Source organism: Grammomys surdaster, unplaced genomic scaffold (genome assembly GCF_004785775.1).
Source record: "Grammomys surdaster isolate TR1022 unplaced genomic scaffold, NIH_TR_1.0 273, whole genome shotgun sequence".
NCBI lineage: Eukaryota > Metazoa > Chordata > Mammalia > Rodentia > Muridae > Grammomys > Grammomys surdaster.
The window spans coordinates 2610733-2632887 of NW_021604714.1; the positions used below are offsets into that span (position 1 = coordinate 2610733).

General features: G+C 51.0%; 1 protein-coding gene across 3 annotated transcripts in view; it reads left to right on the forward strand.

The window, feature by feature from the left end:
* Positions 1-547: 547 nt before the first annotated feature.
* The window catches only part of Lrrc20 (leucine rich repeat containing 20), a 99748-nt gene continuing 78140 nt past the window's right edge, over positions 548-22155 (forward strand). For all 3 annotated transcript variants that reach the window (XM_028776882.1, XM_028776883.1, XM_028776884.1), the window contains exons 1-2: positions 548-613; positions 6256-6401. In XM_028776882.1, the coding sequence (XP_028632715.1) occupies positions 6320-6401 (82 nt within the window). In that variant the 5' untranslated portion in view covers positions 548-613; positions 6256-6319. The remainder of the gene's footprint in view (positions 614-6255; positions 6402-22155) is intronic.

Sequence of the window (22155 nt, forward strand, 5' to 3'; positions counted from 1 at the left end):
CTATATCTGTGTTCCTGGGCTAGGACTATTCCTATTTGGCGCCAGGATCCATCTCTGATCCCTTTTGAGGTGAGAGTTGAGTTTTTGCGTCGCAGCAGCGCTGGACTCCACAGTTCCTTCATCAATTCTCACAGTGACTCGTGAAGCAGGTAGACTTTAATTTCACACCTTTACTCTGCTTTGGAGAGATGAAGTTACAGTGCGGCCTCAATTAGCGTCTCTTTGCGTTTTCCAAAGTTCCTTGACCTGCTGAACTCAGCCTCATCCGGGAGAAAAAACCAAAACAAAACCTACCCTGGAGAAGCATCCTAAACAAGAAGGTGTAGGGGCCCGCCCCTAGCGCGCCGGCTTTGGCCGTCTGCACACAAAGCGGTTCCTCCCTGGGTTCCCGAGCGCGCAGGAGGAGCTGCGCGATGATTGGTGCGCGCGGCTGGAGCTCCCGCCCCTCCCCGCCCTGGGTCTCATCCTGGCTTCTCTATTGGCTGAGCGGCTGTGCGCGCTGAGCTCGCTGCCCCTATGGCTCCGCCCCTCGGGCTCAGAACTTGCACCGGGTGCCGGCGGTCGCCGCGGGAGCGTGAGTGCTGGGCGCAGGGCTCTAGGACGCATTGTCGCCGTAAGTGCTGCCTCCAGCGGCCCACAGGCTTCGCGCCGCGCCGAGTAACGGTGGCCAGAGGCCGAGCGTGGCAGGGGCAGAAGGGAAAGCACTGGGCTTGGCCGTGTCCCTTCCCCTCCCCCAGTACACCTGGTAGCACCGAGTCATGGCTCGGGCGGTGCCCAGGGGTCACGGACTCGCCGGCTGGAGATCGCTTGCCAGAGTGGGAGGCTTGTGGTTAGAGCTCCCGGACAGCCCGGCTTCCGTCTCCCCAGTGAGACGCCCGTGCCCACGGGGGGAGGCAGCTGCGCATGTCACTTGGGAGTGTGCTTCTCCGCCCCTGGCATCCTGGGACTCCCCCGGCCTCTGCGATCACCAGCGTCCCCCTCTGCTTGCTTCATTTGCCCCAGTCTCTGTCTACCAGGCCAGTGCGGGGCTGGAGACGAGCAGCCACTGGCTGCGGGCATGGGGTCCGGGGGATCCTGTCCTTGGCCACTGTGTGCAGTCATGGGCGGGTACAGTCTAAGGATGCTCACGCGGGGCTCTCCAACTCTAAAGCTGAGATGAGAAACCAGGCGCCAACTCGTCCGGCTCCTTGCCCCAGCGGGCTCTTTCCCCTGGGTGAGAAAGTGGGTCAACTCTGCTCTGGTCTCGAGTGGACCTTTGGGACTGTTGGGGCGCGACTAGCACTGTGCCCCTTACCTCTCCACATCAGCTGTTGGTCTTGGCAGGGTCCCGAAGTCTGTCTGGAGCCAGCGGTGGGGCAGCTCGTGTGCATGGCTCCGGAGGCTCCGGTTGCTCCGCAGAGCGGCTGCCAGGCTCTAAAGTTCCCAGTTGACCACAACAGTAACTAAATATAGGACCAGCTGGTGCGGCCGGAGTGTCGCAGTGGATCCTTTGCAGAGATCGTAGGGCTGCAGATAACGAAGTTGAGTTCTGACACTTAAAGGTTGCATCAGTGCCACGGTCAAGGTTTAAATACCCCAGCCCCAAGTTTGGAATTGAGTTGAGACCGTTTTCAGGTCTGGCAGAGAAATTATACAGTGCTCATAATCATAACTTCCTCAAAGCAGAATAGCACACCCACCTTCAATTTATTATATGCAAACTTCCGGTCTATCCTTGTTTGATAGCCTATTGATTGGTCATGCCTTAACGTAGGAAGCTCTTAATGGCTTGCAGAGTCTTTCCTCAGAAGTGATTTATCGTCAGTTAATTTTCATTAAGTTTGTTTGAGCAAGGTGATGTCTCCATGTCACAGCTTGGGGCTGCTCGACCACATTGAGAACTTTCTAGAATTCTGCTTGGATTAGTTATGCTCCTCAGAGGACTGCCTACTAGGAAGGCCTCCGGAGATCTGGAGTAGACCACAGGTCTTCTCTGTGGCTTGTCTGTGTCTACCTGTTGCTGGGACCCTATATGGGTCCTCCCTCTGGGGTCATGCCACAGGTCACATGCCCCCCACCCCTAGGCTCCATGCCTCCCACCCCTGTGCTGGCACACAGCTGGCTCATTCTGTCTCCCAATGGAAGCTTGTACCATCGGGTGCGTCCAACCTGTGGCCTAGGGGCCCTGTTCGTCCCAGGAAGAGCAATGAATACAGCTAAATTACTCCAGCTTAGTAATGCCATGTTGTGGTGTCATAAGATGGGGGCTTCTTTAGTCCATACTCGGTCTCTGTCTCTTTATTGTCCAGCATGGTTTTTATAGATGGTGATCAGAAGATTTCAAATTTAAACATGCCCTGGGGCTGTATTACAAACTACAGTGGAGTCGGGGGAGGGCGCAGGTGAGGAGTCTTGTTCTGTAGCTCAGGCTGACCTGGGACTCAGGGTCCTCCTGTTTCAGCTTTCCTTGTGCTGGGGCTATAGGTACTTGCCAGCATGTCCATTTTCCTTGAACATTACTGAGTCTCCCCCACCCAGAGTCTGGGATAGGTGGCGCTGGTTGTACTGGAGCAGCTCTGGCCCATGTGGGCCCATAGCTCCTGTTTCTCCCTGACTCTCTGCCACCACCATCCTTATGTGACAGATTGACTGGATTCCTGCTTCTAGGAGCCTAGAACCTAGACCTGTGGGGCCGGCCTGGAACCCGTGGATTGTTCTGGCTACAGAGGGGTGCCCAGCGCCTTGATTGTTCAAATGTGCTGATGTGAGAGCAGCTTGTGAATGGACTCGGATTGTTTAGATAGAGGTGGGGGTAGCCCACGGCCCTGTCTTTCATTTGACATGGACAATTGTCTGTTCCTCTTTTGAAAACAGAGAAGAGGAAAAGAGAATGCCACGTGTCCCATCTCGTCCTTCCTATACCCCACCAGAACTGGGATTAAATGCAGGGCCATGGGGAGAGTTTTGTTAAGCTGCTCCTGCAGTAACTTCTGTAGTCCAGGCAGGTCTTGAACTTACGATTCTCTTGCTTCAGAATTACAGGCCTGTCCCACGAGGTCCAGCAAGAACAGCTATGCTTTTCTCCCCAGCCTTTCTCTCCGAGCTTCTATCAGATATTAAATAAACCCCTATAGGTTAATTGACTGATCAAATCCCAAACAGGCCCAGCCTTTGGGGCCAAAGGAGCCACCAAATACAGTTGGATACTTTCCTCGATGGCCTTTGGTGGGGCCAGGAGCCCACTGCAGGCCCCTCCTGTTTGTTCTCTCTCAGCTCTGGAGCCCTGCTACCCTCTCTGGCCTCTGTGTGGAGTGTGCCCAGTTTCTCTGGAAGGAGAAAGGAGATGGAATAGCAGGAAAGCCCCAGCTTAAAAATGAGGAGAGTTGGGGGCTCTGTTTCCATCTAGCTGGTTGGCCCGTCTTCTTGGCTCTGCTAAAGTTTCCCAGTTTGTGAAGGAGTTAAGGTAAATCCCCTGAGGGCCAGCGAAAGGGCTCTCTGGGTAAAAGCAGTTGCCGCTAACCATGATGAGCTGAGTTTGATCCAAGAACCTACAGTAGAGAGAACACACTCTGGAAAGTTGTCCTCTTACTGCCAAATGTGCCTTGCAGCACACTCGTGCCTGTAGTCATGCACGTGAGCGTGTACTCATTCTCACATGCGTGTACCCACACACTTGTGCCTCCATTCACACACACACACACACATACACACATACGTGCATGCAAGTAATAAGTAAAATTAAAAAGACAAAGGAGTCACTTCAGTTTTGACAGCATTCATTCGGGCCTGGGAGTTTGGGCTAAGAGGGTGCGTATTTTGGGTGGAGGGGTCCCATTTGCCATGCCCCCCGCTCCCCGTCTCCCGTCACTCACTGGCCCGTGCTCTGCAGACTATTTAGGCGTATGAACTTAGGTTCCTATTCAAGTCGAACTCTTGTCTTAGACATGTTGAAACTTGGACTTGCCTGGAGACTTGAAACCCAAGTGGTGTGCTTTGACCATAAAGAGAAGCGTCAGGTTGGATGTGCTCATGGGCCGGTGGGGGATTGGGGGTAGGGGCTAGAAAGCTTCTTCTTTTCTTTTGTTTGTTTTTGAGACAGGGTCTCTGTATCATGTAGCTCTGACTGTCCTGAAACTCACCGTGTGGACCGGAGCAGGCAGGCCTTGAGCCCCCAGTGTTGGCGTTTAAGTGTGTGCCACCATGCCCAACTAGAGACATGTTGAAGCTCAAAAACAACCCAAGTGACTTGTGCTTAGTCAGTACCCTTGAAGCTCAGGGGGAGGAGGACTGGCAAGGCGAGGCGGGGGCGGTCAGGAGACATGTCCTGGGAGTGGAGAGATGAGCTTCTTACTCGTTCCTCAAGGATGAGTCCTCCCGAGGTGTTTGTTCAGAGTCCTGTGGTCATCCGTGAAAGGTTCATCTCTGGTGTCGCGCCTGCACGCGCCACATGCTCCTGTGCCTGCTCAGCTGGTTTTTGTTGAGGGTTTATGAGGTCTGGACTCAGCATGAGGCAGGGTCACATTCTTGACATAGTCATGCAGGCCCATGCTACTAGGCTCAGTGTGGTGAGACTTCCTCTGACCCCGCCCAGCTACTCAGTGGTAGAGTTGGATTTTAGGCCTTTCTCATCACCAGTGTGTTCTGGTGACATGAGCTCTGGGTCAGCCTCTCAGTGGGACACATATGCTAAGCACCTTTGACCTCCTGGGCTTGATGTTACCTGCTCTGTTCGGCCAGCTCTGAACACTGTCCCCACACCTCTTCTTTCTGTCCCCACTCCTCTGCCTCTAGTCCCTGACTAGGGTGGATTTGTCACTCCCTTAGTAGCTACTGAGTTCAGGACTAGGGACAGGGCCAGGAGAGCCAGAGGAGAGAAGAGGGCCTCTGGTATTTCCTGTGTGGTGATTTTGGTGATTTTAAGAGGCAAACACCAGCCGGGCGGTGGTGGCACACACCTTTAATCCCAGCACTTGGGAGGCAGAGGCAGGCGGATTTCTGAGTTCAAGGCCAGCCTGGTCTACAGAGTGAGTTCCAGGACAGCCAGGGCTACACAGAGAAATCCTGTCTCGAAAAACCAATTAAAAAAAAAAAAAAAGAGGCAAACACCAGAACACCAAGTGTGGAGCAACACAGACCCGATTGTGGCCCTTGTTTGTGCCTTGGTTTCTTAGCCTGTAATAACAGGGTCTCTGTTACTTTTATGTCTTTTTCATTTCCTTATTTATTTAGCTGAGACAAGGTGTCATATTAGCCCAGGTTGGCATTGAATTTATTCTGTAGCCAAGGATGTCCTTGAAATTTTTTTTTATATATATTTATTTATTTTATGTGAATCCACTTCAGACACACCAGAAGAGGGCATCAGATCTCATTACAGATGGTTGCTGGGAATTGAACTCAGGACCTTTGGAAGAGCAGTCAGTGCTCTTAACCACTAGGCCATCTCTCTGGCCCGACCTTGAAATTCTAATCTCTGTCTTTCTAATATTGGGATAACAGGCGCATCCCACCATGTCTGGTTCATTGGGTGCTGGGAATTGAACCCAGGGCTTTTGTGAATGCTTGGTAAGCATTTTACCAGCTAAGCTCCATCCCCAGCCTGTTCGTCCAGTTTCCATTTTTTTTTTAATGTATAGCGTGTATCTCTGTGTACCACATGCATGTCTGGCGCCTGGTGCCTTCAGAAGCCAAAAGAACATGCTTGTGAGCCACTCACCTGCAGACTCCAAGGTCCGTTTGCCTTGGTGCCATGCTTCCTGCTGTGCAGTAGGAGGCTGGTAGATAGGGGTGGTCATCAGGGTAGCTGGCCTCGCTGTGTTCATTGAGCCCTGGCTAGGAGGCTGCAGAATAGACAGGTGTCTTTCCCCAGTAGTTAGCTGGACCTGGCCTCTAACCCTAACACCCTGCCCCACCTGTTGAGTCACAGTCCCTTTGAGTCCTCACGTCCACCTGGCCACTGGTTTAAGTTCTGTGTATGATGAGGTCACATGTGTATGGTGAGGTCACCTGGGTTGATCCTCTCAGGAAAGTGGTAAAGCCCAGCTGCTCTCACCCTCTGGTGGCAGATCAGAGCGGCTCCTGCAAAGGCTAAGCTGGATGTAGCCTGGGCTCAGGAGGAAGAAGAGGAGGAGGAGGAGGAGGAAGACGAGGAGAAGGAGGTGATGAGAGGCCTGGGGACTTCTTTGTAGCTTCTTAACAGCCTGGGCCTCTAGGGAGGGGAACATTGCTCATGGGACGCTGGCAGGTGGGTGCTTCATGGTCCTGTGTCTTCCCCAGGCACAGACCCCCTTTGTGAGTAGCAGACCGGCCCGGAGGCTGGGAGCCGAACACACACGTCTGCATGCTGAGGAAAATGGGTGAGGCCGTGGCCAGAGTTGCAAGGAAAGTCAACGAGACCGTGGAGAGCAGCTCAGATACCCTGGGTAAGTGAGGCCTGGCTCTTCTACTCTGGGCCTGGCTTCTGAACTCAGAGATGGCTCAGAAAGAGATGACGGGGACGTAAGTGTGTGGCCAGGAGGACAAATACTCCGTGGGACTTTGGTACAGTTGTGGTGGCTGTACAGTGTGCGTCCCATCTTACACTTTGCTCTTGGTGTTTGTTTGTTTGTTTCCATTTGTGTTTTTGTTTTTTTGAGACAGGATTTCTCTGTGTAGTCCTGGGTGTTCTAGAATTAGTGCTCAAAACCAGACTGGCCTTGAACTCACAAGAGATCTGCCTGCCTGTACCCACCGATGCTGGGATTAAAGGTGTGCACCACCACTGCCCAGCCTAGACTTTGTTTTTGTTGTGGGTCTTGGTCAAAGAAATTGGGAGAGTGTCGAGCTGTGGACCCTCCCTGCTTGAACAACTTCAGTCATCTGTATGCGTGTGTCTGTGTTCCCTTGAACTGCTTCAAAACATCAGTCTGGACACGCATGAGTCACTCCGTGTTGGGCGCCTCTTGAGTGGCTAGCCTGTGTGGGCCTTTGGGTACACCCAGCTGGAAGGCACCTTCATGCTCCACTATTGTGACATGCATTTTTTTTTAAAAAAAATTGAATTGATGTTAGCATTTTAGCCTTTTTCCCCCTTACTGAGATGCTAAGCATTTAAGCAAGCCATCCATCTAGTTGAGTTCTGTAGATGTGAATGATAGGATGGGCCAGGGAGACCAAACAGTTATCTCTGTGTATGTATGAGGTTGTGTGTGTCCGTGTGAACATGAGTAATTTGTGTTTGAATAGTGCTCGCGTGTTCTGTAGATACATGAGTGTGTATTTGTGTGTGTGCCTGTGCGCATGTATATGAATTCACAGGAATATCAGTGCCGCTGAAGAGACCCAGGCATCTTGGCACCTTATGGGAACCCAGATGGCTACAGCACAACCCTGCCCTGGGGATGACGGTGCATATGGCTGAGGTGGGCTTGGGCTGAGGAGAAGGGTTTTCCAGGCATGTGGTGGTTTGTGTGCACATGTGTGTGTTTTTGTAACAAGGAAGCATTTTGGTGGTGTGTATCATTGGAGCAGAGACCCAGCTGTGAGCTCCCCTTCAGGTGTGTCTGGAATGCAGGCTCCGAGTCAGAGGATGACAGGGACTAGAGAGGCAGTCAGCCTTCCTATAGGCTTGGTTACTGCCTCTTCCAGGAAGCCCTCAGTGTTACCCCATCCACCCGTCCTCCCTCCCTTCCTCCTCTCTGGTCATCTGTTTGGCATTCTTAGAGGGCAGGAACACCATGGCTCTTTTTCACCAAGTATCTGGCTGGAGTGAAATGCTATGCTATAGGGACCAGACAGGCCTCGAACTCAAAGTGATGTGCCTGTCTCTACCTCCTGAGTGCTGGTGTTAATGGCGTGTGGCACCATGTGCAGTTGACTGTGTGGTCTTCTGCGCCTGCTCTCTGAACCTATCATGGCATTAGGCACCATACTGGTGTGTGGAGGGTTTGTTGAACCCGGCCAAAAGATGATAGGTTGTCAGGAATTGGCAAGGTTTCTGCTGGTTTTGGAGCTGTGAACTGTGGCCCTCTGTAGAATTCTGGAGTCACCCCACCTTACAAGACTCTCTGCTTGGCTTTGGGCTATTGGGTCCTGGATCTGAATCTCCACTGTGCCACCTACCAGCTTGGCATCTCAGCAGGTCACCTACCCTAAAGTGAGGATGGTGACTGTGTCCTCCTCACAGAGTGGTTAGGGACAATTACATCTGTCACTTCCTTGAGATGCAGGAAGCTCGATAATCGGCAGCTATTATTTTTAATTTTTCTCTCACGCCCAGAGGTGGAGGTGGAGGCTAAGTCCTCAGTGGCACAAACGCACCTCCACAGGTGACAGTCATCCGGGCGACACGGCCCACTTCATGTTCCCTCTGAGAGTAGCTCCCAGGCCTGGCTTCATCTCATGTTTTGATTTCCATCACTTTTCTGGGACAGGCTGTTCTCAGATGCAGACCTGTGGTCCACTGGTGCTCTATTGCAGTGGCTGTTCTGGGTGGGCTCCGTGCAGTTTTAGACCCTGGCCTGAATGGCAGAGCTGTGGCACTGTGTCTTCTCAGGGCTCACCTGGGCCCTTGTCAAATACCTGGATAACTGTCTTCTGTTTATTTCTCTGCCTTAAAGATTTCTGGACTTCAGGGGAAATGACCATGGAAACTCCAGGTGAGAAAAGGCCTTCAAGGGCGGTGCTGGCGCATGCTTTTAATCCCAGCACTCCAGAAGTAGAGCCAGGCAGATGCCAGATCTCTGAGTTTGAGGATACAGAGTGAATCCCAAGACAGCCAGGGCTACTCAGAGAAACTGTGTCTCGAAAACCCAACCAACTAACTAAATAAATATGTAAAAGTCAAACAAAGCCGGGCAGTGGTGGCGCACACCTTTAATCCCAGCACTTGGGAGGCAGAGACAGATGGATTTCTGAGTTCGAGGCCAGCCTGGTTTACAGAGTGAGCTCCAGGATAGCCAGGGCTATACAGAGAAACCCTGTCTCAAAACAACAACAACAACAACAACAACAACAAGTCAAACAAAAAACAAAACAAAGGTTAGACTTGGGATAGTTCAGTTGGTGACGTGCTTGTGTAAGACACAAAGTGCTATAGTGTCACGTGTCCCTAATCTCACTGCTGGGGGGGCTCAATGCAAGCACAATCACATGTCACCTGGCTTTCATTTCACAAGTGAGATTTTTTTTTATAAATCTAGAGCTAGACCATCCAATTCAGTCCAAATGATGCTGAGTTCCAAGTTAAGTCTGCAGAGGCAAGGTGGATGCCGGGTGTGGTGATACATACCTTTAACCTCAGCACTAGTGAGGCCAAGGCAGGCAGATCTCTGTGAGCTGGTGTCTAGCCTGGTCTGCATAGCTAGCTCAGACTAGCCAGGGATATATTGTCTCCAAAAAATATAGGAAAGTAGTTGAGGTAGACATTCCAATATACTCCTCTGGCCTCTGCATGCACACTCCTGGGCCCATGTGCGCACGCGCACACACACACCTGTGATTTTGGAACCTTTGAGGAATTTTCTCTCAGTGTAGAGGCAAAGAAAGATAAGACAGATCTATGTGATATATAATATGTAATATTAATTATAATTATATAATTTTATATTTACATTATAATTAATAATATATTGTTATATATTATACAATTAGTATATAATATATATTACATATATATGTAATATATATTTGTATATACACACACATACATATATATATACACACACACACACATATACATATATATATATATAAAAACCTTTCCTCCTTGCATAACCTTCTGCTGAAGGTCACATACTGTAAAACCCCCAGCTCTCTGCAGGGACATGGCCTCAGCTTGGTACCTCGATAGGCCCAGGGTGGAGAAGTGTCAGTCCTGCCCACCGTTCTGTCTCCCCAGTCTCTCTACTCACCAGGTACTGTGTGAGCACTTTGCCCGTCCTGACCCACTTAACTTCCTTGAGAACTGTATGATGTTAAAATCCTGTTGTAAAGACGACAAAACAGATATGTGTTCTTAAAGGACAATCTGTTCCCTTTGTGAGACTGCTTTTTGTTTTTTTAATTTCGTGCCAAGATGCCACTGTGTAACCCAAACTTACCACATCGAGCACGCTGATCCCCAAACTCATTCTATAGCCTAGGCTAGCTTTGACCTCACTACACGGCCCAAGCTGGCCTTGAACTTACGGTGGCCTTCCTACCTCAGCCTCTCAAGCGCTGGGGCTACAAGCATGTATCACAGCATGCTGTGGGGATTTTACAGACCTGGAGCTAGGCACAGTTTATGGGTGACTTGCTGTTGATCCAGGTGAATGGAGGCCAGACCGCAGCTCACCCAGCCCTGTGTGGGTCAGAGCCTGACTCGGCAAACACCCTGACGCCCTGTGACGGGGCTGGCCTGCCTTGAACTTGCAGAGGTCCTCTAGCCTTCTGCCTCTGCCTCCCAAAATGCAGCACCATATTTGGCTGTACTTGTGTGTGCGCACACAAATGCAGACGCCCTCAAAAGTCAGAAGAGAGCGTTGGGTCTTCTGGAGCTGGAGTTATAGAGAATTGTTTTCTGAAAGGGCAGCAAATGTTCTTTAAAAAACAAACAAAACAATCTTTTTATGAGTTTCACATCAGGTACCCCAGGGCCGCTCATCTCCCATTCCCTTCAGGTTTGTCTTTTACCCTTTTATCCTCCCCCTACCCAAAATAAAAAACACACAAACAAAAACAAAGCATAGAAAACATCTCCTCATGGAAGCTGTAATGTGTCACAGTGTGTCCCACGGTATATCCCTCTGTCCACATTTCTTCACTTGCAAATGTTAATTGTAGTGAGTCGTTGGTCTGATCTGAGATATCTGGGTTCTGTGACACCATCATCCATGTTTGATCCTTACCGGGCTTTCTCCCTGTTCCTCTATTGCCCTGTCATGGAGGCCCCAAAGCTTTGGATGAAGACTGCCCCATTCATGTTTCCCAACCATTTGCATATGATACAGATTTGGGGGTGATCCAGCTCAGAGGCCTGGGTCTGGGCCTGGGTGGTAGCTGAGCCGATCAGCACTGGCTTTCCCTTATTCACATCCCCAGGGCGAGCACCCAACACTGCTCGGTCTAGGCCACCCAATGCTGCCATCGGCGGGAGGCAAGGTCAGCTCTCATGCCCTTGGGGCCGGCTCCCCCATACCCACGCCTCCAGAGCCAGCTCCACTGTGCTGCCCAGTCAAGGTGTACGGCCCATTCTCCCAAGTGTTGCAGCCTATGGGGGGCTTGGCCAGTTCTCTCGACTACCTCAGGTTGTGAGAGGGAAGGATAAGAGGGCATTATCACCCCCCCTCCTTGAACCCATGCCACTTCATGGCAGAGGTGTGGCTGGACCATTTCTCTCTCTCTCTCTCTCTCTCTCTCTCTCTCTCTCTCTCTCTCTCTCTCACACACACACACACACACACACACACACACACACACACACACATACACACACACACACCTTTGGGATCAGCTCAACCACAATGCCACCACCAGGGCCAGCTCTACTGTGCTGTCTGGGCAAGGTGCAGGGTCTGCTCTCCTGAATGCCACAGCTTGGTGAAAGGTGGGGCTGGCTCTCCAGAGCCCTGCAGCCAATAAGGGGCGCAGCCCATTCTGCACAGCCCATGGACGTCCACATGGTCCCTCGGCTGCTGCCCCAGCCAGGGTTGTCCCATTGTCCTCTAGTGGTAATATAAGCCGTGGACATTGACACTGACCCCTGCTGCAGTGTGACCAGTGACCCAGACATGGCCCTCAGCAGCAGCTCAGGCTGGGGCCTCACCATGACTTCAGGTGGCAGGGCTCAGAACAGGCTAATCCTCTCCATCCTTGCATCTCCTGTTCCGTCTCTTCACAACACTCAAACTGTTCCACTTCTCTTTCTCTCCCATCTGTCCAGCAGCAGATGGGAAAGATGCCTTTCCTCAGCAGCCTGCGTGACTTGCATCCCGGCCTGCGAGAATCTGTACCTAGCTTCTTCCTCCCCTGAGAAAGAAGGGGTGTGGATGTATCTCCATCTGGGCTGGAGGATGTGGGTGATTTCTAGGTTTCCCACGTCATTAATGAGCCCATCGATGCTGCCCTGAAGGTTTTTATGGGTTAGTGCCGTAAACAGTTGCTGGGCTGTGAGTGGTGAGTGGGGTTTGACTATGCAGGGGTGAGTGAGGTTTGACTGCAGGGGTGAGTGACTATGCAGGAGTGAGGGAGGTTTGATTCTGGAGTGGTGAGTGAGGTTTGACTGCAAGGGTGAGTGTGGTTTGATTATGCACGGGTGAGGGAGGTTTGACTACGGAACGTTTCTTCTCAAGCCCGCTCTCTCTTCAGCACTCAGTATGGTTTCCAGTTCAGGGGTGAGACGATACCTCTTGTTGCCTTATTTACAGTTCTGTATTGAAGACAAATGACGTTGAAAATCTTTTCTTGTGCCTCTTCGCCACCTGTGCATCTCTGATGAAATCTGTGTTCCAAACTTCCACTGTCACCCATTTAAAATAAGTGAGTTTTCTCTCAAGTTTTTAAAATGTGTTAGTGTAGTGTGTGTGCGTGTATACAGATATATTTGATTTTTCCCCCGTTGAAGTAGTGTCTTTCTATACAGCCCTGGCTATTCTGGAATTCAATGAGATCTATTTGCTTCTGCCTTCGGAGTGCTAGGACTAAAGGCATGTGCCACCCTGCCCAGATCTAGAAATATACATTCTTTAAAGTTACATGTATTCTCTGTTTATTTATTGGATGGGGCGCATGCATGCCATAGTGATTATGTTGAGGTCAGAGAAACCTCAGGGCTCCTGGGGTCAGAATTCAGTTCATCAGGCTTGGTGACAAGTGCCTTTATCTGATGAGCTATCATGCTGGTGCCCAGTCCTTTTTATATTCTATATCCAAGTTCTGGTTCACAATTTCATTATTTATTTTTAAGTTTGACATAAGGTTTGTCTATGTAGTCCAGGCTAGACTGCAGCTCCTTCTTCCTCAGCCTCCTGAGTGCTGGGGTCCTATGTGTTCTCTATCATATCTGGCCAGGCATGTTTTGCTAGCTCAGTTTCTGGGCTCTGTCTTGTCTTTCAGCCTTCTAACTGTGTCTTTTGAGAGACAGATGTTTGGAATCTTGAGGTCCAGTTTATCATCCCCCCCAGCCCCAGATAATTCCCTGGGTGATGGATGCCAACCCCAATCCTGTGTGTCCTTCTTGGAACCATCTAGAAGCTGGGCAAATGCTTGGGCTCATAGGCCCATGTCTCTGAAAGTGCAAAATTCTCTCCAGCAGCATCTGGACAAGAGGCTGGTGCAAGAGTCCCTTCTGTCTTGAGTGTCTAAGGTCTGGAAAGGCGGGTTGTCTGGGAAGTCTCCAGATGTGTATGGGCCGTCAAAATGAGCATGGTCTGGAGAGGCCAAGCCCAAGGATGGCAGAAAAAGGTTAGGGAGGGAAGGTGTGGCCTCTCTTTCCCTTTTCCAGGCTCACGGGCTGTTAGCTACTTTCCCCCAAACTTACCAGCAGATGGCGCTCTGTCACCAGCTGGCCTGGCTTGTCTGGGTTTCTGTCTTCCTCAGTCTGCTCATTTCCTGTATGTGTACTTGTATGACCCTTGTAGGGACCACATAATCTGGAAACTCTTTGCTTGCTTCCGTCCCTCCCTCTCTTCTTTTCCTCCTTCCTTCCCTCCCTTCCATCCCTCTTTTTAAATTCTTTTTTAAAAAAATTTTTATTTTGAGATATGACCCTAGCTGTCTTGGAACTCCCTATGTAGACCAGGCTGGCCTCAGACTCAACAGAGATTCTCCTATCTCTCTCCCGTGTATACCCAGCCCAGCCGAACCCCCTTTCTTGAACAACAGTATTTACTATGCACTTAGTCCAAGTCTCACTGAAAATGGAATCTCTACTGTCTCTTTTCCCAACAAATAGACACTGAGCATCGGCCATGTACTCAGAAGAACTAGCTGCTCCAGGGGTGTCTGGTGTGGAAACTGAGGCAGGTCTCTGCCCCTGCCCCCTCCCTCTGTACACATACACATTGAGGACAAGAGGTACAGCCAAGGCTATAGCAGGATAGCCTTGTCCTGCCTGGTGGTAAGCCCTGGCCTTAGTTGAGGCTTGTTAGCCTACAGCTCCTGGAACAACCTGTGGGTTTGGGGGTTGTATGTGTCTAGCCTGTGGAATCCCCCGGAGTCTGCCAAGTACAGCCTTTCAGAGGGCATGGGGGTAGGGCAGGCTCCTGAAGCTTCCCTCAGCCTCCCGGCTCTGCTCCCTGAGAATGACAAAGCTTTCGTCCCACTTTCCTGAGTCCTGCCTCCTACGGGGACTACAGACTGGGTACTGACCATCCGTCTGCTGCAGAGCCCCACTCTGCTGCTCTCCTCAGGGACCCTGACTACCTGTGTGATGGGGTGACATGACGTGGAGGGGGTATGAGAAGCTTTCTCTCTAAACTGCCGCTGGACAGTCTCTGGAGCCTTTCTCACTCTCTGGAGCTGAGAACCTTTGAAAGGAAAGCTTTGTATCCTGGATTGGCCGTCCTGAGTCCACACTGGTCACTTCTGAGTTGAGCTGATGGGTTCTCTAGAGTGTGCCTTCCCTCCCACACTGCTGTGGATAGCCCTCCTCTCTGTGGTTTAGCACCTTCCCTTGGCCTGACGCAGAGACTCTAATCCCCCAGTCCACTCAGGCTGCCGTGACAGAACACCACAGTCCACGTGTCTTCAGCAGCAGCAGTGCTGGGGAGAGGGCTCGCCATGCTTTGCTCATCGCCATGGTCACAGTGCTTGCTGAGTAAGCATGAGGCTCTGAGTCTGCAGCCCCAGAATCCAGACAAAGCCAGATGCTAGCACAAGCTGGAGGTAGAGCTAGGATGCCTGGGAGCTCGAAGGCCAGTTGGCCTGGAGGGCTTGGAGCTAAGTGTTATGCCCAAGTCGAAGGGACCTCAAAGGTCACCGAGGAGCCAATTCTGATGCAAACACATAGGGTCTTTATCATGAGCTCACGAACAAGGACTCACTGTCACTGTCACTGTCACATGGGGTCAGAGTGAGAGCCCCGAGTCTACCTGTGTGGGAGATTTATTGTGGTTACAGCCCCCTAAAGGGAATTTCCATATGGTGGGTCAGCAAGTTAATATTTTAAAAACTTCATTTCTGGCATAATCTGCAGGAACCAAACACAAGGGCAAAACTACCTGACAAACACGAGCTTGTTTTCTCTCTCTCTCTCTCTCTCTCTCTCTCTCTCTCTCTCTCTCTCTCTCTCTCTCCCTCTCCCTCTCCCTCTCCCTCTCCCTCTCCCTCTCCCTCTCTCTATCTCTATCTCTTTCTCTTCTCAACCCCATGTGATCGAAATTTTACTGCATAAGTCTTTGTGTTTCTTCCACTGTTCAGAATCTTCTCTGAGGTTGCTTGTAACCAGAGTTTGTTCCAGGCATCACCATGTGTGTTATATATTTCATGGGCATACATGAGCCCCTGGGTGTTCACCTATATCTCAGGGCTGCCCAGCAGGCTCCATGTGCATAGAATTCTGTAAAGAGAGACCCAGCCTGGAGGCAACCTCTCTAGGTAGTTCAATGAAATAAATAAATAAATAAATAAATAAATAAATAAATAAATAAATAAAATGGGAAAGGCCGTGACCACTCCTGGGTATAGTGCAGGAGAAAGCTTATTATAGATCTGTGGGAGAGCAGAGCCAGAGGCAGGCACATCCGGCCGAGTCCAGAATGAACAAGGACCCTCAGTCTCGTAAGGAGCAAGGAGCGGGAGGGGAAGGAAGAGAGGAGAGAGGGGAACCAGGTGCAGCAGCCAGGAGGCCCAAAGGGGAAGGTAGCCAAGATGATTGGATTATTTAGGGACAAGGACCCGGGGGAAAGGCAGCCCAGCCCTTGGGTTGGAGAAGTTTAGGGTACAGGGGTGGGGTATGCCAGCCAGGAGGGTCCTGCGTCAGGTAGGGACTGAGGGATGCCAGTGTTGGCAGCTTTGATATGTTAACAGGCACCTCAACCATTTGTTCCAGGGCTTGAAACCTAACAGTAGTATGGGTCTTCAGGAAAGATACCATTCAGGCTGGGTTGGTTAATGACTGGTCGTAGCACTGGCCGACAGGTAGCGCCAGCAAGTGGGACATAACCAGGGGACCTGTGGTCCTTTTCATCCCTCTTAGGATAGGTCTGTTGGTAGCAAGAGGCGTTCTGAGGCTTGGACCTTAGCTCAGCCCTGTCCTAGCTAGGTGACCTTGGCAGTCACTTCCCAACCCTGGCCTGAACATGTATCAGCTCTACAGGTGCTGAGGAACCAGCCCTCTCTCCAAGCTGCTTTGTCCGTGTAGATTGTCAGGTTGCCGGGCTCTGGGAAAGCAGGGCTTGTGTGGGCTGGCTGTGGCTGCAGCAGCTGTCAGTAAGTCTCGGAGGGTCAGAGGCCATGTGCCTGGCAGGATGTGCCAGTGCGGAGGGAGCAGCGTAGGTGGAATCCTGGTAGGATGTGAGGGCATCACTCAGAAGCAAACAACCAGCTTGAAAAGGAAAATCAATAGACTCAGGGAAGCAGAACCTAGCTTTACCAGCAGCAAATTGGCCTGGAGCCTAGGCCTGCTGCGCTTCAGTGCGGCTGGAGCTTAGGGGCGGCTCTTGTTTCAGAAGTTCCCTGCAGCCTGTGGGGCTTCTGAACTGGTGTCAAGAGGCCCAGAACCGTGAATGCAGAGTGTCGTGTCCAGGCTGTGGGAGGGCTGGGAAGCTTCCAGTAAACCACTGTCCTTTGTGTATCGTGTCTTTGTGCCTAGGTGGTCATGGGGCCTGCCTTAGACCCCTCAGGCTCCGGTATGGCAACCTGGAACAGGAAAGAGAGCCAGTCTGTTAGGGTACAGAGATAGCCACCCCGGGGTTTGAGAGAGCATGGTCTTGCTCTACCACAGTGGTTCTCAACCGTCCTAATGCTACGATCCTTTAGTACAGTTCCTTATGTTGTGGTGACCCCCCCAACCATAAAATTATTTTTATTGCTATGTTATAACTAAATCTGCTACTGTTGTGTATCATAATGTAGATATCTGATATGCGACCCCCTGTTGAAAGGGTTATTCTGCTCCCAAGGGGTTGCGACCCACGTGTTAAGAATCACCGCTCTAAGGTCTAGCTGTGGCCTCCACACCTGGAGGAGTACTTAAAACAGGTAGATGATGTACCTCAGTCTGGAGAGTGTTTGCCTAGTAACTCAAGCCTGGTGATGTACTCTTCCGATCCCACCACTTGAGAGGAAGAGACAGAAGGATCCGAGTTCAAGGCCGTCCTCAGCTACCTAGTAAGCTCAAGGCTAGTGTCAGGCACATGAGACTCCGACTCAAAAAAAAAAAATCAACAAAAACCTACTAACAAAACAACAACAACGCCGGGCGGTGGTGGCGCACGCCTTTATCAGCATCCTGGAACTGGAGATCATGAGTTCCAGGACCCCAACCAGAAAGAAAACAAAACAGAATCCAAGTACAAAGAGAAGCTGTGGGTAGTCCATGGGTGCTGATGCCAAGGCTGGGAAGGGTAGGTGGTGGGAAGCCAGGCTTCCCCCACCCTGCCCTTGCCCCGCCCCCACCCCCCAGTCCCTTCCTCCCTGGCACAGTGTCTTGTGGGATCAGAAGAGCAGTTACGAAGGTATTTGGGTCAGACTGGTCAGCTGTGGGATTGCTGGGACCGAGTGGTCGGCTGGAGTCCTAGGCTGCTCATGGTACTGGTGAGAGAGACCTCAGAGCTCTGTGGATGGGTCCCCGGCCTCTCCCTCCCTCCGAGTTCTGAATCCTTTCGGAACTTGGAAAGCATCAGCGAGTGAGGCTCATTCACCCTGCTCTGACATCACTGAGGACTGAGGATCCCAGATTTCCCGATTCCAGGAATGGAGATCAGTGCTCCCAGGACCTCAAGCCCAGGTGACCGATTGCCTAGGCCCCTGGCTCCAGCTCCCTACCACGTTGCCCAGTCAGAGCCTGCACTGGAGAAATGAATAAAGCTCCGTTCACTCGCTCTCCTCTCCTCCAGCGTCCCTCTTCTCATCCTGCGGCTGTGGAGATGGCTCAGGTGTGAGAGTTGGTCCTTCCCCTGGGGTTGTTTCACGAGATGCAGGTGGATGGGAGGTGGTCCCTCTACAGCAAGGATGCTAAGGCCCAGATGTGCAGCAGTCAGTGGGGAGAAATGTAGAAGTCAATGGAGACAGGGCACCAGATGGAGAGGTGGTCCTATGGGCCGTACCGTCCTTGCAGTGGAGGAAGTGAACGGAACATAGACAAATACCGCTTTTACTCTCCACACTCGTGAGAGCGTGCACAGGACTGCGGCTGCGCCTCTGAGTTATGGGCTTTGCATAGAAGCTGCTGAACCTTACGGGTGAGTCAGGTGCAGGGTGCTGACAGGGGACCCGAGTAAGAGTGCACTGACTGCTCTTCCAGAGGACCCGGGTTCAACTCCCAGCACCCACATGTCGGCTCACAACTATTGATAATGCCAAGATCTGACATCCTGGCACAGCGTAGACATATGTGAAGGCAAAACACCAGTGCATATTCAATAAAAATAAGTTAATTTAAAAAAAATAAAAGAGGTGTTCATGGGTAAGGGTAGTAGATCCCTGCCAGGAAGGGCAGGGCCACAAAGGAGGGTAGAGGAGCCAATCAGGAGATGAGGCAGGATGGCCATTTAAATAGTTTGTGCAGTGAGGTCCCACCTTATACAGGACCAGGACCTAATGAGCCTGAAGATGGAAAATGTCTTAGGGTTTCATTGCTGTGAACAGACACCATGACCAAGGCAACTCTTACAAGGACAACATTTAACTGGGGCTGGCTTACAGGTTCAGAGGTTCAGTCCATTATCATCAAGGCAGGAGCATGGCAGCATCCAGGCAGGCATGGTGCTGGCAGAGCTGAGAGTTCTACATATTGTTCCAAAGGCAAACAGGAGAAGACTGACTTCCAGATAGGTAGGTGTAGGGTCTCAAACCCACCCCCAAAGTGACACACTTCCTCCAACAAGGTCACACCTATTCCAACAAGGCCACACCTCTTAATAGTGCCACTCCCTGAGCCAAGCATATTCAAACAACCACAGAAAAAGTCACTTAGAATTAGAATGGCCTGTAGATGAGAACACGCATCCAGTTACTGTTCTTGATGGACCAGGCTGTCTCAGCTGCAGGACCTGCACGCCTTCTAGTTCGTCCATACCACAGCTGTGTGATCTGACTAACCTTAGAAGGTGTCCGTTAAGCCTCCAACCCCTTACATCGCTGAGGAGAGCGCTTGGACGCCCAGTTTGATTTCCTGTATCCTAGATGAACACTGTACCAACTGGGCTGCATTCTAGCCCCTAATTGTGGGTTAACAGATGAAGAAACTGAGGCACAGGGACAGTAAGGAACTCCCCCGGGACCATACCTCCCAGGGAGGTAGGAGGAGGGGGATTTAAACCCAGCGGAGTTCTCTCCAGGGTGGAGCACACATTCACAACTCTGAGGAGACTGCTGTTCCTGTGTTTGGGAGCTCCTGGTCTCAGGTCTGTGGCCAGCACGTCCATGTTGTAAGGAAATATGAACCTTCAGTGTCAGAGTCACGTACCACCTCTGAAATGAGTTAAATGATTGCGTGAGCTGCCTCTGCTGTCCCTGATCTGGGTGGTGACAGAGGTCCCTGGTGGCTTCTGAGCAAGAGAGCTGCGTGACCTGCTCGGGTCTAGAAAGGTCACTGCTGGGTATAGAAACCACCGTCTGAAACCTAGGGAAGAGGTGGCATGGCACCTTTGTGGGTGACGAGTAGGCAGTTAGGTGTGCTCTATGGTTATGCTTTAACCAACAGGGAAGCTTGGGTTATTTGGGGTTGGTGGTGATGGGGACTTGTGATGACTGTGGGGACCTTGTGGGACACTGTGGGGAAGCTCACACCAAGGAACCGGACAGATGGCTCGGCCAGCTGTCACTGGGGATTTCTGCAGAAGAACAACTGCCCCAGGAGCCCACCCCACTTCAGGTTGTTCCCTCCCTCAATCCCATAGACCTGTGTAAATCTTTGGGATCGCAGGGCTAATGATGCAGCTTCAAATAGTTCCGTGCCGGCAGAAGAGCGAGAACGCCTCCCTTCAGAAATCAGCAAATAGATCATTTTACAGCATCAAAAGCTCACGTTGCTCAGACACGAGAGCGTTGGCCTTGGCCAGTCAGCTTAATGAGGAGGCTGCAGAGTTTATTAAAACCAGACTTCTCTACAAATGTACATGCGACTCTGGCTACCAAGATGGCAGGGGACGGAGGTGCAGATGGGAGTGGGTTAGTCAAGCCAGCAGTTCTGGAACTGGAGCCTCGTCTGGGCTCTAAATACAACCCTGAAGGTGTCCAGACTCACCCTGGAAGGTGAGGATGAGATGAAGACCGTTGGAATTGTCCTGCCTCGGTTGACCGTGGACTGCCAAGATGCACGTTTCTGTCATGCTCTGGTTTATCTGAGAGGAATCTTATTTTGGCAAGTCCATCCTTCCAAACAGTATCTGACCCTGTGCTGTGTCTGTGGTCATCACCCCACAGAGGATGGATCTGTTTAAGATGCTGGAGGGAGGAACTAATTAAGAAGCCCTGCAGGTGTCCTGTTTTGCTACCTTGCTAGCTCTTTGTTCCTGCCCTGAGGCTTGCCTAACTCCCGCCTCTGTGGCCTGCTGTCCCCCATACCCTTCTGTTTCCTGCGGACAGCTGCAATTGGCCACCCTCTCCTCTGCTGAAGCATAAGCCAGCCCCTCACAGGCACCTTTGGATCTAACTTACCCTTGTGTCTGTCCTTAGACAATGTTGACATAGTAGGTACCCAGGAGAGACTTCTCAAATGGATGAATGAGTCAAATGAATTAATGATGGCTTTCAGCGGGGGTGGTGGTGGTGGTGGTGGTGGTGGTGGTGGTGGTGGTGTGTGTGTGTTGTGGTGGGGAGGTACTTTTGCATCACACAAAGAAAGAGGGCCACATAGGGCAGTATATCTCTCTTAAGTCGAGCATTCAGGAGGCTGGGGCACAAAGATTGGCAGTTTGAGGCCAGCCTGGGTTAAACACCCCCCCACCCCAAAGTTAAGGATGTAGCTCACCAGACAGTCGCCTGGCATTTGCCAGGCTCTGGGTTCAAAATCAAACACTGAAAAAAGGAAATGGAAGTAGGGGTTGGTTTAGACTCTCATAGCCAGCAAATCTGGAGCTGAGATTTGAGTCTGTTGGACTCCGATGCACTGTTTTAACATGTTATCTGCCTCAGTGGAACCCAGCACGCATGTGTGCGCACACACTATGTAAGAGTCTCAAGGGGAGAGACCTGCCCGTGTTCCCTTGTGAAGAGCAGCAGCAGATCAGGAATTGGGTCCCCAAATCCTACAGGGCCATGACGTCAAGAGAAGGCACACTCTACCTGTTCCCTATTTAAGGTATGACTTTGAGAAAAAATTCAACTCCTCTGACCTTAGCCTCATCTGCAAAAGGGGACGTCAGTATCTCCTGTCTCGGACATAGTCGTCAAGCTTAGTCCAATGATGTTCAGACTTCTGTGCCCTTCTAGAAGACCCTAGGACGGTGGGTCTCAACCTTCCTCAGGCTGCCACCCTTTAATACAGTTCGTCGTGTTGTGCTGACCCCCAACCATAAAATCATTTCGTTGCTGCTTCATAACTGTAATGTTGCTACTGTTCCGAATTGTAACTATCTGATATGCAGGATATCTGCTATGTGACCCCTGTGAAAGAATTGTTTGACTCCCAAAGAGGTCGTAGACCCACAGGTTGAGAACCACTGCCCCCCCAGGGCCTGTGCATTCCACTCTGCCCAGACCGGCTGAGGGCCCCTGCAGAGCTGTAAGCATCATCATGGCTGCTGTTCTGACTTCTTACTGAGGCTGAGAGGAGTCACTGACTAAATTAAAACGAGTGTCTCAAGTCATAACTGGTGTGTCATTTAAGTATTCTGTGTTTTCAAAAGGAAACTTTATTTTTAATCTTTAGTTGAATGTTAGTGATTTTTTCCCCTTAAAATAGCAAATGGGCTTGTCAGCAAGGAACAAGGGCTCCTTCCTTCCTTCCTTCCTTCCTTCCTTCCTTCCTTCCTTCCTTCCTTCCTTCTTTCCTTCCTTCCTTCCTTTCCTTCCTTCCTTTCCTCCTTTCTTTCTTTCTTTCTTTCTTTCTTT